The sequence below is a fragment of the Chaetodon trifascialis genome, chromosome 3 (assembly GCF_039877785.1).
Source record: "Chaetodon trifascialis isolate fChaTrf1 chromosome 3, fChaTrf1.hap1, whole genome shotgun sequence".
In the NCBI taxonomy this organism is placed as follows: domain Eukaryota; kingdom Metazoa; phylum Chordata; class Actinopteri; order Chaetodontiformes; family Chaetodontidae; genus Chaetodon; species Chaetodon trifascialis.
In genome coordinates this window covers 14,359,349-14,377,316 of record NC_092058.1, presented here as the reverse complement: position 1 = coordinate 14,377,316, position 17,968 = coordinate 14,359,349, and the positions used below count along the sequence as shown (strand labels likewise).

At 40.1% G+C, this 17,968-nt stretch overlaps 1 protein-coding gene across 2 annotated transcripts; it reads left to right on the top strand.

The window, feature by feature from the left end:
* The first annotated feature begins 2,445 nt into the window (after window positions 1–2,445).
* Window positions 2,446–17,400, top strand: fkbp5 (FKBP prolyl isomerase 5). Of its 2 annotated transcripts, none has more exons than XM_070958569.1 (11): window positions 2,446–2,737; window positions 7,253–7,385; window positions 7,569–7,713; window positions 8,366–8,508; window positions 9,870–9,984; window positions 10,101–10,257; window positions 12,012–12,102; window positions 12,314–12,397; window positions 12,484–12,669; window positions 12,810–13,049; window positions 14,216–17,400. In XM_070958569.1, exons 2-11 carry the CDS (start codon window positions 7,281–7,283, stop codon window positions 14,315–14,317), a joined length of 1,368 nt encoding a protein of 455 aa, XP_070814670.1. In that variant the 5' UTR covers window positions 2,446–2,737; window positions 7,253–7,280; the 3' UTR covers window positions 14,318–17,400. The 2 variants fall into 2 exon arrangements, with proteins under 2 accessions (XP_070814670.1, XP_070814671.1); XM_070958570.1 differs by lacking the exon at window positions 2,446–2,737 and adding an exon at window positions 2,982–3,067.
* The last annotated feature ends 568 nt before the right edge of the window (window positions 17,401–17,968 follow it).

The window sequence follows — 17,968 nt, the reverse complement described above, 5'->3', positions numbered from 1 at the left end:
GGCAAAATTATAGTGCAGGTTATATTGCAGTTCTCTTTGCAGATAAAGATTTGAACCGCAAAGCAGATGGTCATAAAAGATGATGCTTTACCTTTCCTAGAAGTTCTTACACATACCTGCACCTGGACCAGGTTGATTACTTTAACTTGTCATTTAACAGTTTGGCTCTTACTTGTGATTCAGCACTTTGACAGGGACCATCCTTCACAGTGAGTGCTTTGAATTTCACAATAGTATTCACATACTGGTGCTTTACTTGCAATAAAATGATAGCGTGCATCACTGCAAAACTGCTGCACTAATTTCTTTCTAGATTTAGATTTGACATTAAAACACAAGCACAAGATTTAATGAATTATACTCCTTCCTCAAATTATAAGAAATGATTATGCCTCATTAGCTTGTAAGTTCAAGCTAACATTTCGTAATGGTTCCAGTTTATTTTTGCAACCTTCAAAAAAACGTCTTTAAAGTAGATGTATTAGGGTTCAAGGAACGTTCCCTGAAGCTTCTCACAATCTTGCCTGTTTATAGTTGTTATGTTGTTGTTGAATCAATTTATAGGTAGTTACTGAAAAGTCTGTCACAACAGAATTTAAGAAGATTTAAGAATTTTTCACATTATCAACTTTATAGCTTGTTTCATCTTTACAAATTTCTTTGCATCTTTGCATCTGCAGTTCATCAGCAGAGCTAGCTAGCATTTGTTATTAGGTAACAACGTAATCGGCTAATAGATGTTAAGATAACGTTAGCGACCTTATTGGTCTCACATCATCAGTTAATGTTAATGTTAATGATAATGTCTAAGTCTGTAAAATGTTAAATTTAAGATATATGTCTAAACAATAAAGCTGATGTCTTAGAATAGTAACGCTAAGCAAGAGTTAAACAGCTACCTTTTTTATCTTAAATGACCAAAGTGCTAGCATGTTGTAAAGATGGCAAACTTTAGCACAGTTACAGAGGTAAGTAAAAAGTTTAAAGTGTTCCCATAAGCTACTTGCCATTTTGGCCAGTTTTAACAAAATTAAACTCCATCTTTTATTGCATGGCCTCTCACCGGGGGTTTGCTAGCGATACATATGCCGGCCTCCGTAATGAAACAAATCTGTAAAATTTCATGCATGAATGCTAATTCTAATAACTTCCTTTTACTGTAATGGATGAAATGCACACATATGTTTTGTTTTTGTGTCAGCCACCCTGCACCAAATGCCTACTATTTACCACTGTTGCTCAAAAATGTGCTCATGATGTTGGAGTCCTGATAATGTGGTAATATCATTATACACAGAGCTGTCTCTGTGTCCGCTGATCACTCTGCGTCCCTGTGCACAGACAGTGTTGTAACCCCAGTCTTTAAGACAAACAGGGAAGAGGACAACACTCATGTTAGGTTAGGATATAATTTCCAGAACCATCCAGACTACGGCTTCAATATTTAACTTGTGCTTTAACACTAGTAAGATGGAGAGCTTTATTAGGCTACAGTCACAGTTAAGGTAGGAAGTAGCCGAGTTACAGTTTTGACATACTTACTGGTAAACAGCTGTACTATTTTCTGCAGATTAAGATTTGACTTGCAAAACAAGAACCAGTGAAACCACATAAACCATCCTTATGTGGACCGTAAAACTGTTTCACACTGCATAAACAATTACACATAATACCACTTGAACCAGGACCTTCATGGTGAGCACTTTTACTTTTAATCCTTAATTGCATTTTTACTGTTAAGTTTGTATACATTTATAAATATTAAAAAATAAACTTGTGGTATTTTAGTGTTGCTCCTCTTTCATAAAATATTTGAAATGCCTGTAAACACCGCAATAATAAAAACACCTGTTCTTTTGGGAGTCGATGACAAATGATCTCCACCCTGTGCAAGTGTCAAATTGGGAAAATTAGCACCAGCCAGTCGGCGAAGAAATAAAAATAAGAATTAAAAGCATACATGCATGCGCATTTGTCGAAATCCTCAAGTTGCAGAAACGTTACAGCGACTGTACTAGCAGAAAAATCTCCGGTATAAAACAATAAAAGCGGGGTTTTTACCGTCTCTTACAGAAACAGTAATCCGTCCCACCGCGCGTCTTATCGGGCAGTGTGCTGTGCTTATATGTCGGTGCTTACACATCCCGTCCGTGTAGCAGGCGGGCGGGCGGGCGGGCGGGCAGGCTGGGGCTCGGCTACACAGCAGTGTTGATGATATGTGCTGTCAGCTGAGCGCAGAGAACAGCCTGCTGCGGTACAGGCTGTTCCCGGCCTGGCTCGGCACGGAACGGGTTACAGGTCAGGGTGTCTATTGGAACACAGTGTTCTCATCAGCAGTGGCAGCGGTACAGCTACAGTACAGCCGGAACATTGTGTTACTTTGTGGCTGCTTTCCAAGACCTGCCCCTTAATTTTACACTAAGCGCCCTCCCACAACTCTACTCCACTCTCTCTCTCTTTTTCCCCCCTGTGCGTCTCTGACTCTCTCCCTCACCAGTGTCATTTTGAAGTCCAGGATCCATGTGGCTACTTCACCGGCACGTTTATCGCCGCTAGAGGGGAAAAAACAGCGCTACATAGTAAACGCATGGGCAGAACATTTAGTTCCCTGGACAAGAGATGAGAGGGGTGGCCGTGAATTAGGAGGAATAGACGCGGCTAAAAATCTACTGAAAATCCAGCGGGTCGCCGGCCGTTTCTGGGAAGACATAAAAAAAAGAAAGGAGCGCAAGGAAATGTGAGTCTTTGTGTGTATTCCCGCTATTCTGCAGCTGAAAGAGTTAATTAAGGAGTTAATTAAGACATAGTGTTTACCGGCTTTCCAGCGCTTTCTGCTCACGCCTGGCTGAGTTAAATGGACACTTGTTATTCATCAAAAAGGTTTACCTTTTATGTAGAGGAGAAAAAAACCCAGCATGATAAAGCCAGCTATGCTCATCAAAATAAAATAAAATAAATAACAGAAAAAGCTGTCCAGTTGAGGTTGTCTCAGAGATGATCTAGGATGGATGTTGAATTTACCACACGTGCTGGGGCATTTGAGGTTACAGCTGGAAAATAAGGGCTGGTAAGACTCCCTGTGTGTGAGTGTGTATGTGTGTGTTTTTTTAGTGTGTGCGTGTGTGTGTGTGAATGTGGCAGTTGGCTGTGGTTCCCAGTGGACTTAAGATGAGGACAACAGTTTACATCCAGAATCCCTTTAGGCTTAGGTGTATCTGCATAGATTACAGGTTGTCCAACCCTGTTTCTGAAAATGAGGAACATTAACTCCACTTCATTCTGCGCTGATTCAGATCCATTTTGGACCAAGCAGAGAATCACAGGTCGTAATGGTAGCGCCTCAGCAACTTCGAATGCATGGGTGTCATCAAACGTGCATTTAGATTTAGAAGAGGAGGGGGGACAGAAGCGGAGTTGGCCTGCTGACACGGACACAGGTCGAGACACAGTCGCACAGATGAATCAGACCTCCTTAGGGAGACATTTAGTGAAGATAAATGACTTCTTGTCAAAAAACAAACAACAACAAAAAAATACACTGACATGAAAGTATGTGTAACTAAAAGGTGATGAGTTGTCTGTCACTGCCTTTTCTAAAATTCACAGTCAAAGCACAGGCGCCACCTGTGCCACTGGAGCAGCAGAGTGATGTCCTAAAAACCAACTTCACCAGCTTTATTTTTAACTCTCCGTCAGGTTGCAAAAGACATGTCAGACTGCTTCAGGATGTCATTGTATTAGTCTGTCATGCACAGTGTGCGCTCACACGTTCATATATGAATCAGCAGCAGAGTACGGATGTGAGACAGGATATATACATAGACTGTGTGTGTCTGTGGATATGGTCTTTGCCTCATTGTCCTCTGTCCCTGCATTCCTCTGCAGGGTATCTGAGTTTAGCCTACGTGCCATTTTATCTGGGTCTGAACTATTAGCAGTTGGTTCAGCGTGTCATGAAAATAACATTTTTCACACAGAAAAAGCTGAAAGTTAAATGACAATGTTGATGGAATGAATAACTTTCAATTATGTGAATGCAATGATGATGGGAATTCACTGGGCCATTTCTATGAGGTGAAAATCAGATGCCTTGTGAATGTAAATTTACATCAATTTTAATAATGAAAATTTGCTTGTTTTAATGAAAAAATGGAAGCTGGATTGTACGTGAGGGGGTCTCAGATTGGTGAACACCATCAGGCTTTGCCAGCGGGGAACTCTGAATAGAAGGAACATTGTGTTCAGACACACACACACACACACACACACACACACACACACACACACACACACACACATCCACACGCACACACTCACGCACGTACAATGAGTTACATCTAAAATGAAATCCATGAAATGTAAAAAGACACAGGACAAGGTGTTGCTACAGAAGAGATGGACATTTTGTGCTGCGCTTGTGTTGAAGAGTTCAGCAAATGAACACTTGATCTTTGAAAGTGATGCACAATTGAAGAAGTTGAATAAATTGTGCATATATCAGAGGGGCATATCTTTATAGTTTTACCCTCTGGGTTGAGGCACATGGGTGGCGCCATGACTTGAGCTCTCCCTGGTTTAAGACCGTTCTCACACTCAGAAAATGTGTTCAAATCTCCTGATCAATATCCAATGCAGTGAGCTTATTGCCCGGTTGGTGCATCTCAGGCCAACCTCTGCTGCTTCATTTTCATACAGGCTCTCTAAGAACTTCGTCACTGCAGCAGGATATCCAAATATTTGCACACGGTCATCAACAGCATCTGGGATGTCATGAATGTGAGGACTGGACAGCTCGTGGAAAAATCTAGAAAACGAATACAGGGAATGAGAGCCTGAAAACCCACTGCCCTTGAGCAAAGTTTATAGCTTTAAAGCATCTCTGTGGAAATATTAGAGTGCAGCCTGATCAGCAAGCTGCTTAACCCATCCCTCATTTGACTGTGTTGAGGCTTTGCAGTAAATATGAGCTGGACATTACTCAGATTGATGAGTTAAATCTGATTTATTACCTAAACTTGTGCAGGGAGCTCGAATGATGGGCGAGAGCTACAATAAGGTATGATGTGATAAAATTCTTCAGGCAGAAGAGTGACTGCGACATCCGAGACATGATCTCTTATGTTTATTGATATAGAAACACAGACGAAACAAACAAACACAAAGCACAGTGTATTACATAAATCACTTTCCACTGGTAGCTTACAAGCATACAACCAACAATTTAAGAGAAGACCTGCATCTTGTTTGCTTGCAATATGTTCATTTTAAAATGAAGCTGTCTAGTTGGCTTTATGAACACCTCGTTAGTTTGCAAAACACATGCACATCTTTCAAATCGCAGGTTGATTTCTGCCCCAGAAGACTTATAACACTGTTCAGTGTTCCCTTTAAATTTCTTTTAACTCTACTACATTTAGAAAATGTACATTTCAAACCCAAATTGACATTGTTCCTCTGTACCTGTTAGAGGGCCAGGCTCAAAACGTTGTACGGATTCTAAAATATAATTATAATTAAGTGAAATCCTTTTCAAAGCAGCACTCCTCAGTGTTGCGAGTCTTGCGAGAAGCAGAATACACCTCATGTGTGGTTTCTCATTGCAGCTGTACATTTTCATTTGCAATCGTTACTTCACAACCCTGGCCAAAAGTCCTTGCATTAGTAACATCCCTGCACTGTCTCAGAACAGCTGATGCTATCCAAGCAAGTGTTAACATCTCAGCTGTTGCATGCGATAATATTCGCCAAATAGTGATTGCCAAGATGCTTAACATAGCTAACTCGCTTTTTCATTGTCTTTGAACAATGTCAAGATTATTCTGTCAGGGCGGACGGAAAAAAATGCCTTCAGCCATGTGTACTGAGGTAGTAACAATGCTTGTCGACAGCGATTGCCCCTGTGATGACAGAGGCAACATTTAGCAGCTGTAACACCAACAGATCATTACAGTTTTATTGCTCTGGCAAAGCTGCATGGTGTCTCTTTTTGTTACATGGAGGTGTGAGACAGCAGCAGCAGCAACAGTAATCTATCTATCTATCTATCTATCTATCTATCTATCTATCTATCTATCTATCTATCTATCTATCTATCTATCTATCTATCTATCTATCTATCTATCTATCTATCTATCTATCTGTTTTGCTCTGTACAACAGTACATGTTGTTGCTGGGAAATAGAGAAAATGCAAGATAATCATATTAAAAATAGGCTTTTGACAAAGTAGTTATCGATCGGGTGACAATTTATTTACCTGTATGTGTGATTGATGCTATGAAAAGAAAGACAACCTTCAATAGTTTCAATAAATAGATGTGGTGGCCATGCAGGTAGAGCTCAAATACTGCTTAAAATAACATATTAGTTAAGAGTAACGCAGCCTGAATGACCCAAAAGAGACACCATTTGAGCTATATCGCTACATCACTTGTGAAAATCAAAGCATATGTAGCCACATATTCTGATAACAAATCAGTGTGTCACCGCTGAGATGAAGAGTCATGATCAAATTCAAGATTCTTACCTGCCTCTGAGATTACGTGACTGTATTTGTGGCAGTGCAGCTTTATCACTCTGTGAGCGTAGTGGAGCCCACACTTGTCCTGTGCACACGAGGAAGAGGAATGAAATACTCATTACAAAATCTACATAGAAAATATCTAAATCAGGTCCTGCAGCCGTAGCGGCTTGATGTAGATGTTATTTATAGATTGATAAAGAGCACAAAGGGCCATAAACTAATAGCCTGGAACGTACTGTACTTTGGTGAGTGCAGCGTGTTACAAAATAAAATGACTGAAGTAAGCAACACGCTGCTGCCTTTAACATATTTATAGCCATGTAACTACTTCATCTGTGGCAGTTCAGACAAGGTGTGGTACCGCTGAGTGATATCCCAACTGCAGACCAAAGTAATACTCCTCACACAGCTGGGATGAATGTGGCTTTTGCAGTAAAACTGTAAATACATCTCCAGTATGGTACATGGATTTAGAACATGTGCCCTTAAATAGCTCCAAGTTATATAATGTGGAGGGAAAAAGTCAAGTTTACTGGGTGGAATATGGAGATCGTGTATTGATGTTTTTTGTCAGATTGTGATTTTCCAGTCCGGCTCTGCAAATTATATTTCCTGTGTCGTTTTCCTTGCTGCAATTTTGTCCCAAAGTAAGACCATGAGACACGAGGATATGTTATTTATGGTGCTCACATTGCTAATACGTAGGCTTGTGTGGTTATCATTTCTACAGTGTAACTGTGTGATGCCCACACGCAGAAATGACCACTGATCAGGATCTGCCTATGGACGGCCAGTCGGCCACAGCCGTGTTTGCAGCGAAGGGCATTGATGTAACACCGAATAAAGACCAAGGAGTTATTAAGGTATTCATTATCATTGCTTTAAATTTAAAGGTTTTATTACAGGCCTTCAGGCATGAGTAGGACTTTATGTTCCACCATAACAGCATGGTCATGATTTTCATCAGTTCTGCCTGGATCTCAGAGCGTCTACCTCCTCTGTGTTCTCTGTCAGTCCAACTGGAAGCTTGTCTTTCCCGTCTGCAGGTTGTGAAGCGTCAGGGCACAGATGGAGACCGGCCAATGATTGGGGACAGAGTGACTGTCCATTACACTGGGAAGCTGCTCAATGGGAAAAAGTTTGACTGCAGTCGAGATCGCAAAGAACCTTTCTGCTTCAATGTGGGCAAGGGTAGGGGGCTTTATGCATTACTGTCAGACACGATGGTGCCTCAGCATTGACTCTCATGTCTCTTTAATATGATTCTAGTCAGGAGACGGTTAGCTTTTCTTAGCATAAAGCCTGGAAACATGGGAAAACTGCTAGCCTGGCTCTGTCCAATGGCAACAAAATCCACCTACTGGCATTTCTACAGCTCACCAATTAACACATTACATCTTGTTTGTTTAATTCAAACAAAAAACAAAGTGTGAAAACAACAACTTGTGGTTTTACAGGGCAATTATGTGGTTATGTGCCGAACTATTTCTTGGCAGGGTCCAGTAACTTCCTGGAATCTTCTGCCGGTTGCTCAGAACGCCCTTGTAAAACCACAGCTTGTCATTCCTGCGTCTTTACTTTTCAACAGATTTAAAGAAAACAAAAAACATGTTAATTAATGAGGTTCACAGGTGCTGGTGTGCTGATTTTGTCAGGCTTGCTGTTTCTGTTTCCATTCTTTATGCTAAGCTAATGCTAACTGTTACAGTGGTGACAGTCTTCTCATCTCACGCTGGACGAGAAAGAGTTCAAGTGCCTGTTATTTTATATTCACATGGTTATACTTTGAATTATTACATAACCTTTGAGTCATTTTATAAACCAGCAGCATCTCTCCATCCAGGTCAAGTTTTGAAGGCCTGGGACGTTGGTGTGTTGTCCATGCAGGGCGGGGAGGTGTGCACGCTTCTCTGTAAACCAGAGTATGCTTATGGAATTGCTGGTAATCCCAACAAAATTCCTCCCAGCTCATCAGTAGTATTTGAGGTAGGTGTGCCACGTGAGTGCTGCCGTTTGTGCCGTGCATTAATTCTGCATCACACCGAGGGACCCTGATAATTTAGGAGCATGTGTCAGTCTCTGCAGATGGAGCTCTCTGGTCATAAAATTAACTGGTTTGTCTATTTTAATCCCTCTCAGTTCAACAGCCAGAGTAGTTCAGCTGCAACTCTTATCAATCTGTTTGGAGTACAGTGGAGCACAGTGGGGACAGGAGTGAGGCTTTCTCTGTCCTCTATAATCAATGATAATTATAATTCAGTGGTGAGAAAAATTTTGCCAACTTCTCTGCTGTACAAGTTACCCCCCATGAACACATCTTAGTCATTAAAATTTATATTCTACCCCCTATAATTTTTCTTTTGTCAACACTCCCTCTGTGTCATTGCCAACAATAATAAAACTGTGTCAAATGTTACCAAAGGTCATATAATTGGCTGTTCAGTGTGTTCACTTGCTTAGCATGGGCTCCACAGGCATCCTGGTTGCTCATTTACTTTTTAAACAGAGGTATTGAATTTTGAGCAACTCTTAACTTGAAGTCCCCTTATTTAGCACTTACAAACAGTGTGTACACATTCAATAAATTATGTATAAGACACTGTATTGCATTTGTAAGCAGATCAAAGTGTTTATCAGTGTATCTGTACATGTGGGCACCCATATGTTTCGGCTGGTGCTTAAACTGATAATGAATGACAATATAGTAAAACACAGTAGTAATAGTATTAAATGTCTTCATAGAAGTTATAATTACTATAGATGTTGTACATTAATAAACACTCACAAATGTCTTCACATCTGTGTATAACTGCATCGTAGTGGGCCATAAACCATTTATTAAATGGTTTTATACAGCTTATAAATGCTAAAGTTTTGCTGCTAAATATTGTTCAAACCCCACAAATTCACTTCAAATTCTAGTGGAGATCCAGAGGTTTCCAAAAATGTGCCAAATATGATTAAATTCTGGGAAAATGTGTATAAAATGATGCGCAGGATGTCCAAGAATATTTCTATTTGATGGAAGGGTGCAGCTATAAAAAACAGGGTTGCAGGGTTGAAGGGTTGCTCTTAGCTGGCTGATGGTGTGTTTGTCTTGACCTATGATGTGCATACACATGTGTCTCTGCGTCCAGAGTCTACCTGTGCTGTATCTCCAGCAGTCATTATTTCTCATCTTTTTTTATTTCCCTGACTTACGTGTCGACTCCTACTTGCTTTTCGTTATGTATTTGTTTTTCTCCTCCTACACCTACACCAAGTTAAGCAGAGCTGTAATTTTGTGTGCTGCTGTATATCCCTGTTTGTGCAGTACAATGATTAAACAAACGTTTACAACAAAACAGATGGAGCTACTCAAGTTTGAAGGAGAGATGCTTACAGACGACGGCGGTATCTTAAGAAGGATAAAGGTCAAAGGAGACGGTTATACTAATCCCAACGATGGAGCACGTGTTGACGGTAAACCGCTTCTTCTCTTCATGGATAATCATTGATATTGTGCCAGTCTGCCAGATAACAAGTACATTAAAAAGTTACACCAGAGGGTAAAGTGTGTGATGATTCATGTCCCTCAGTGCACCTGGAAGGAAGCTGTGGCGGCAGATTGTTTGACTGCAGGGACGTGAGCTTTATTGTCGGTGAGGCTGAAGATAAAGGTGTTCCTCTCGGAGTGGACCGAGCCATGGACAAGATGCAGAAAGGAGAGTGCTGCATACTGCACTTAAAACCAAAGTAAGTTGCTGACAATCCTAAAAAAATGTGATCTCTGTCACTTGCCTTGCTCTCTCTGTGCAGTCATAGGGAGCCGGTCTTTATGTGGGATTGCTGGTAATTATCTCGGCTGTGGTCCTTCATTACACCAGTTAAGCCAAAATACAATTACGTATTTTGCATGTAATGTCGGATTTCTGCAGGATGATGATTATATTCATTTTACTGTTTTAATATACACTCTTTCATCTCTGTCTTGTCTGATATGGGGTTTTGGAGACCGGTGTTATAATGAGAAAACCCTCGGAATTTCCAAACATCCAGTAGTATTTCAGCAGAATCAGCTTTATGCACACATGTACAAGGAACCTGACTCTGAAGTTGTTCTCTGTGTTACTCACAGTACAAGAACAGTATATGGGAATACGGGAAATACATACACAGCTGTCCAGCTGGAAGGGACAACAAAACTGAACACAGATGGGTAAAAACAAAAGTATTACTATTATGCACATGCAAGTAGATTAAAAAATAAGTGTGAATATAAATATATGTAAAAAGCAACACCATACAGAGGCTATATACAGGTTAAGTGTTTCTGTAAAACTGTAAACAAACACAAATACTGCAAACAAATAAACACTGAATGGGTAAAAAATGACCTTATATACATGAAGTGGGTGGCTATGGAAAGTATTAGCATGTATACATGTATATAAGCAGTATATGCAGCATGCAGGATTTATGTTTGATACTGATAAACATGTTGAAGTGTGGATTTTAAACTGTCAACATGTGATGTGTCGTTTGTTGGAGTGTTTGTGCTACAGCGTTATCGACAGTATGATTTAAGTGTTCATCATAGTGACGGCTTGCGGAAACAGTCTCTGACAGTAATTTGAGTGCTAATAATAATAATAAGTATTATTATCATTATCATTTGATCTTCCAGAAAGCATTCATTCATGTGCTGTTCTTTGTGAACTCTCTATTCTTAAAAAACATAGAGAACAAAAACACTGCACAGCCCAAACCACATCATATGTTTCCCCGAATTAAAAAAAAAAAAAAGAACATATCAAAAACAGATAGACATAAGCAGGAATTATAAAGATAAACAGAGCACATTGCATTGCCCAAACCACATCATATCACTTGTCTTAACTGCACCCATACCAACCCTCCCCATTATCCCCCCAGGCAGAGCAATACAAAGTGCTGGTGTTAAGTACCAGGAATTTATTGCACACTAACAATTTATACTGAGAGTTCATGCCAGCACGTAGTCGGCCTGCACAGAGGCAAATCTGAAGCATTTGAATAAAGACGTGCAGACAAAAATAAATGGAAAATAATATCACAAAATCCTAAATTCACTCTGCTGTATCTCCCAAAATGCTTCTTGTCTATTTGGCAATGTGTATGTACATTTGTTCCTGTGCCTGTGGATGTTTTTATCCAGTTAAGCGCAATCAGCCTCTCGCACTCTGTTGCAATCCTTAGAGCGTGCGTTCATAACAGATAGGTTACAAAGGGAGACGTATTGAAACCAACTGTTCGATTGTGTGATGCGCTTTTTTCCGAACATCTTCACCAACCCACGTTCTCATTAGCAGTTTATAAGAGTTTTCCGTTTGCATCATGGCATTCTGACCAAGTGTTTGGGATATTCCGATGGAATGGATCAGTGTCAGGTTTTAATCAGACGTGATTTCCCACGCTGAACTTTGAGTTGACCGTCGGGCTCATGCTCTGTCATTTTTTTTTTTTCATAGGTATGGCTTTGGAAGTGAAGGTAAACCCGAATACAAAATTGGACCAGACAAAGACATCGTATATGAAGTCACCCTCAAAGACTTTACAAGGGTGAGCCCTGCTTTCTTCTTTTTATATCTAGAGAAATAAACAGAGCGGTTATGAGTGTGGTTTTGGTTGGTTTTTCCGTTTAAGACAAACAATTTCAAACACACTTTGAGCAAGGTTCAACAAGTCCTCCATAATTCTGCAGATGCTTTCAGTCGAAACAGAAAAACCAGTGATTACTCATTTTCTGTGACGTTAACTGTGACTCCACAAGGCTAAAGAATCCTGGGAAATGGACTTGAATGAAAAGCTGGATTTGGCTGCTGGAGTAAAGCATAAAGGGAATCAATATTTTAAGGTACAGTCCCTGTGCTGATGCTTTATCTCAACCAATGATTATTTCTAATGTCAACGTGGTCATAAAATGGTATTATCTGCCTATAGGCCGGGCAGCACTACCAGGCAGTCATCCAGTACCAGCGCATCGTTTCCTGGCTAGAAATGGAGTGTGGCTCTGGCATCGAGCAGCAGAAGAGGATACAGGACTTTATTTTGACGTCACACCTCAATTTAGCGTTGTGTTTCTTGCGGATGAAAGAGTTCTCACAAGTGGTGGAGAACTGCAACAAGGTGAGCTTAAGACGGTCCATGTTTAAACACCATTCAGTTTCCCGAGCTGCTGATGTTCTGGATATTTTTATAACGATTATAACTAATCGCTCTGTGTGTGTGTGTGTGCGTGTGTGTGTGTGTGTGTGTGTGTGTGTAAGGTGATTGAGCTGGACGAGAGCAACGAGAAGGCTTTGTATCGTCGTGGGGAAGCACGGCTCCTCCGTAACGAGTTCAGCCTGGCCATGGCAGACTTTCAGCACGTGCTGCAGGTCAACCCCTCAAATCGAGCAGCTCGTGCTCAGATTTCCATCTGCCAGAGCAAGATTAAGGAACATCATGAGCAGGACAAGAGGACCTACGCCAACATGTTCCAGAAATTTGCAGAACGGGATGCCAAGGTCTGTAAACTCACAGTTCTTGGCTAAACGTAGACAAACACTCGGCCCAACTTGTTTGTCTTTTCTCTTCTTCTTTCTTTGCTTTTCTTGAACCGAGTGAATTAAATATTTACAATAATTTTAAGTTTGAAAAACAGTTAACAACTCTAAAAATTACAGTATATCATTTCTTTTAATTATAAACACTTTGCTCTCCACACACACGCGTGCACACACGCACACACGCACACACACACACACACACACACACACACACACACACACACACACACGCACACACAAATATTATGGAACTGATATTGTCAGCTCTTCATTATTTAAAAGGTATTTCAGACGTCATCCTGTTTTCAGTTTCATGACTGACTAAATCAGTCCTTTTGCTGTTTAACTTCTTTTATAGAGGACCTTTAAAACAAAGTTCCAAAATTCTTTTCAAATTAAAAACACATCCGCACCACAAATATGGTTTCCGCTTTCCACTGATGTCATAATTTAGACCCATTGCATTTATTTATCCTTAGACACATTGAATTTAAACAACAAACAGCTAAAGGACTAGACATCACAATCGTTGAATTTCACTTGTATTTCAGTTATGGAAATTACATCTGATGCATCTGACCCCCATACAAATTATTTTCCCTGGTACTGGTCGGCCATTTTGTAGATCACCATTACAATTATTGATGTAATCAATGGAATCTATCCCACCACGACGAGCCAAATGGCCTGGAAAACGTTTCATTGTTAATGAGAGGACCCTTTCATTCAAATACATTACATTTATATAAGTCATTTATTATTTATTTTAAAGGCTTCAGTTTCATTTGGACCATAAACCCTGTTTTTTGTATCATCCTCCTGCCTGTTATTGTGGTTTCTTCAGTATTATGCTGACCTCTAGTGGTCACTCATGGATTTGTTGATTCTTAACTATTGACGCAGACGCTTCTCTGTTAAAAAAGAACATTGCTTAAGGCAAAGTACAAGTAACATTTTTTTTAAGTATAAAAAATTTTGTTTTGAGTTCTGTTCAATAGATTTTCAAGTGCACATTTTCATGTTCTGTTTTTTTTATTTCAGACTTATTCTCATCAGTCTAATGTCCCGAACAATGGTTTATTTTAGACTGCGGTAGTCACTTGTGCGTCATTTCTCCTCAACAGACTGGGAAGACGAAGAGGAGGCGGGATGAGAGCATGAGGGGCGGCATGAATGGTGAAACGGGCATTAAGCAGCGGCGGAGGAGTCAGGACTGTCCGTCGTAACAGTGACATTTGAAAGGGAGAAAAAGAATAGCATGCCTCTCTTTGCTCTCCAAGCCCTGGGAGCAGAGACGGGAACAAAGTCGTGTAAAGGCCTCTAATCCAAACCTCTTTATCCCAAAATCCAACGTTACCATTCCTGCATATAAAGCAGAGAGCTAGCAGGGACGTTTGCAAGCCAAACAGCATTTCCCCTGTCACACAGACTGTGCAACTGCCAGCACGCACCTTCCAGTGGAGTTAGGACTGCAGAATCAGCGAGTTAAGATTGGTGAACACTTCTAGCCCCCACTTTTATTTTGAAATAATCTAATTTATTTCTTGAAAAACAAAGGAATTCCATTTTGTTTGTCATTAGACCGCTGAGGAGAGCTGAGATGTGCCTCCATAGCGTGTTTCTAATTCCAAAACTTTGCTCTGACTTGCATTTGGTATTAAGCCTCGTCTTGGGCAGCTGCATGCATGTATCATGATGTGTTTGGGATTCAGACTTGAAACCTTGCTATTTTTTTTTTGTGCAATATGTACTTTGGATAATAAGTGTAAAAAAGCCCCGTCAGCTAAGCGGTATTTTAAACAAACATTAGATCAGTTCTACTTTTCTGTGCAGTTTTCTGTGTCACAGTCTGCCTCTCTGTCCCTCCCTCCAGCCACATTCCCACTACCTGTCCTCCTGATGCCCCCCCCCCCCCTTACCCCATCACCTGACTGCCCCTCCCACCTACTCACCTGTTCCCACTTCTCTCATCAGCCTTAGCATGTGGTCCAAAAGTGAAAAATATTCCATCCTCTGTCTATTCCGAAGCACTTTTCCTTGACTTTGACGGGAAACATCATGAAGTTAAAAAAAGATGTGAAGGAGGCTTCATAAAGACGACCCCGGTGCTAAGAGAATGCGACTGCAGCTATGCTAGGCTACGTAATTATGCAAAGGTGGATGTTACTGACATAGGTCGGCTGTGCTAGCTTTACATTTTTAAGTGTTACAAGGATTTGCGCATTATCTCCTCTCCTTGTGGAAAGGATAGTCCCGTGTACCCTACACTAAAGGAGATAAGAAGCATTGAAACACCTTTGCTTCTCATTTACAGATTCCAGCCAGCTCTCACCCACCTGCCCACTTTATTCTGCTTTCCCCAGGTTTTTAACCCATTTTCGTTCACTCCTTCTCACTTCATCCTAGTTGCTTTTTACCTCCATACCTGCCTGCCTGCCTGTCTGCCTGCCTGTTTGCCTACCTTCACCTGCCTGCCTGCCTGCCTGCCTGCCTGTAAGCCTTGACCCTTCAATAAACCACTGAAATCCTCCTGCAGCCTCCTCAACTGTCTGCACTTGGGTCCTTCCCCCGCTGCCACTCTCTCTCTTACTCCTGTGACACAAAATAGTGTAAGAACGTCTGCATTCATTATTTTAATGTTGGGGAAAAATAAGAAATGAGAGAAATACTAAAAATCCAGGATTCCTAAAAAAAAAAAAATCTCCTCCAAACGTCAGTCAGCGGAGAGGCAGAGAGTAGAATCTGAAGAAAGCACAAACTACAGACGTGAAATTATACCAAAACATAAGTGTAATTTTGGTGTTCTGGCAAATTCGCTACTCACTGGATTTAGTTTTTGCCAGTAACAGCTGAATTAATACAGGATTAATTTTTGACACTGAAATACCAACTATGAAGCCAAATCAGCACTTCTATTTTTGAAGCCTAGTAGAACCCAAACTGCGCTCTAGAGAGATTATTTCCAGAAATACAGTTCAAATTTAGCCCCCTGTTTTCTGCAAAGATGAGGAATTGTTTTACTGAGATGGAGAAGACCACAGTCATGCACTTAAGTAATTTATTCATGATGCATGAGAAGTCATTCATTTGTTAAAATCTTGTGTTTTATCTATCAACACAAATGCTGAAGTTAGTCTGGTATTGTAGTTGTTCAGGCAGCTGACGATGGGAATGATAACATGCTTTTTAAGGCCTAACTACAGTTTAATCTGGTGATACCTTCAAAAAATCTAGACAAAAATCAAATGTTTCTGAGCTTTGGTGGATTTGTGACTGATGGCTCAAAGCGTCTTCTTCTGTTGGACTCGTGGTGTGTTTTATCTGTCAACACACAGAAAATCTTCATTCAACAGGTGAATACAAGCCCACATTTGTATTTGAGTGCAAGTGGGTGATGGACACACAAACTACAGTTAAGCTTGAAAATCGTCAAAACCACAGTTTTCTTGTAATCTCTCACAAATTTCATCAACCGTGGTCATGTGATCATTGACATTGTTTTATATCTGTGCAGTTCTTTTTGCCTCAGTCTCAAAACAGACGTCTCTTTATTTCACTGCATCTTTTTTTTTTCTTAACGTGTGAATGTTGGTAGATAGTGGACAATGATGCACTTTGGAGACTGTCAAGTCAACACTGTTATCTCTTCATGAAATGTCGGGATCTTGACAATAATCTTCATGTTTTATAAACATTGGTTGTTTCAGAATGAAAACCTTAGCTGTCTTAAATATTTTGTGTAAAAAAAAAAAAATCAACGGTGTGTATGTGTGTGTTAATATATATTGTTGTATGTTAGCAAGGTTTTTAAACTGCTTACTGCTTAATGTACTGCTGGCTCTAAACATTCAAATATTTTGTACAGTGGAAAAGAGCATGAAGTACTTTTTCTAGCAATTTTAAATTGTGTTTAATATACTGAATATTTATCCCCCGCTGTCAACTACAAAAAGATTTGCCTCTTAGTGGCAAGGAATCCACAATAAAACATGTCCACGGGACAAAAAAAAAAGAATGTTAAGGAATTATTTGGACAATTTTGACTGTCCATTTTGGCTGGTTAAACTGCAGCATGGTCCATGTGAGACTGGTTCTATTAGCCGAAGTGTTGTGTCATACAATATGTTTACATGTATTCAAAAGATTTTCACCCTCTGAAGCAAAATGTGCTCAATGTTTTAAACTGGCATTTATGCAAAAGAAATATTTTCAGACAAAAAACTATGTAAGGTACCTTTGTTCATGTCTTCTTTATATATTTTTTTATTTTTTTGCACTTTAAGAGCATTAAATAAATCCGAGTTGCATTAAAAGAAAGATGTCCTTCTTCGAGTTAAAGGTCAATATTTTACGGTGTAACAAATTGTGGAGGCGTTTGAATGAATCTAATGTGATACTGAAACATCAAATTGATTGGCTGAACATGATTTATAGCAACAGATTGTGTGATTCCAGCTATTTCTTTTCTTTCAGCGCTGTATTTCAGGAAATACATAACCAGATATTGGAAGAGTTCCACTATTTTTGACATAGCAGATCATAAATGTGAATGAAAGCTACTCATTTATACTGACTGTTATTGTTCACACTCAGGTAATTCTTTCCCATACAAGCAGATCTAAACTCATGGCAGCTGTACATTACATTTGCCACATTACTTTACATCTGATTATTATTTTACACCCACATGATCATTCATTTAGATTTGTGTTTGTAAGTCCAATATTCGCCCTCTTCCAGCTATGTTTTGGTCTCCACCAACTCCTGAGAGAAACATCAGGCTCTTTAGCTGCTGAATGCTCCACCTTGTTCACCAGCTGGCCTCTAATGTCGTCTGTCAGTTGTTTGGTGCTGAGTGGGTGGTGTACGGTGGGCTC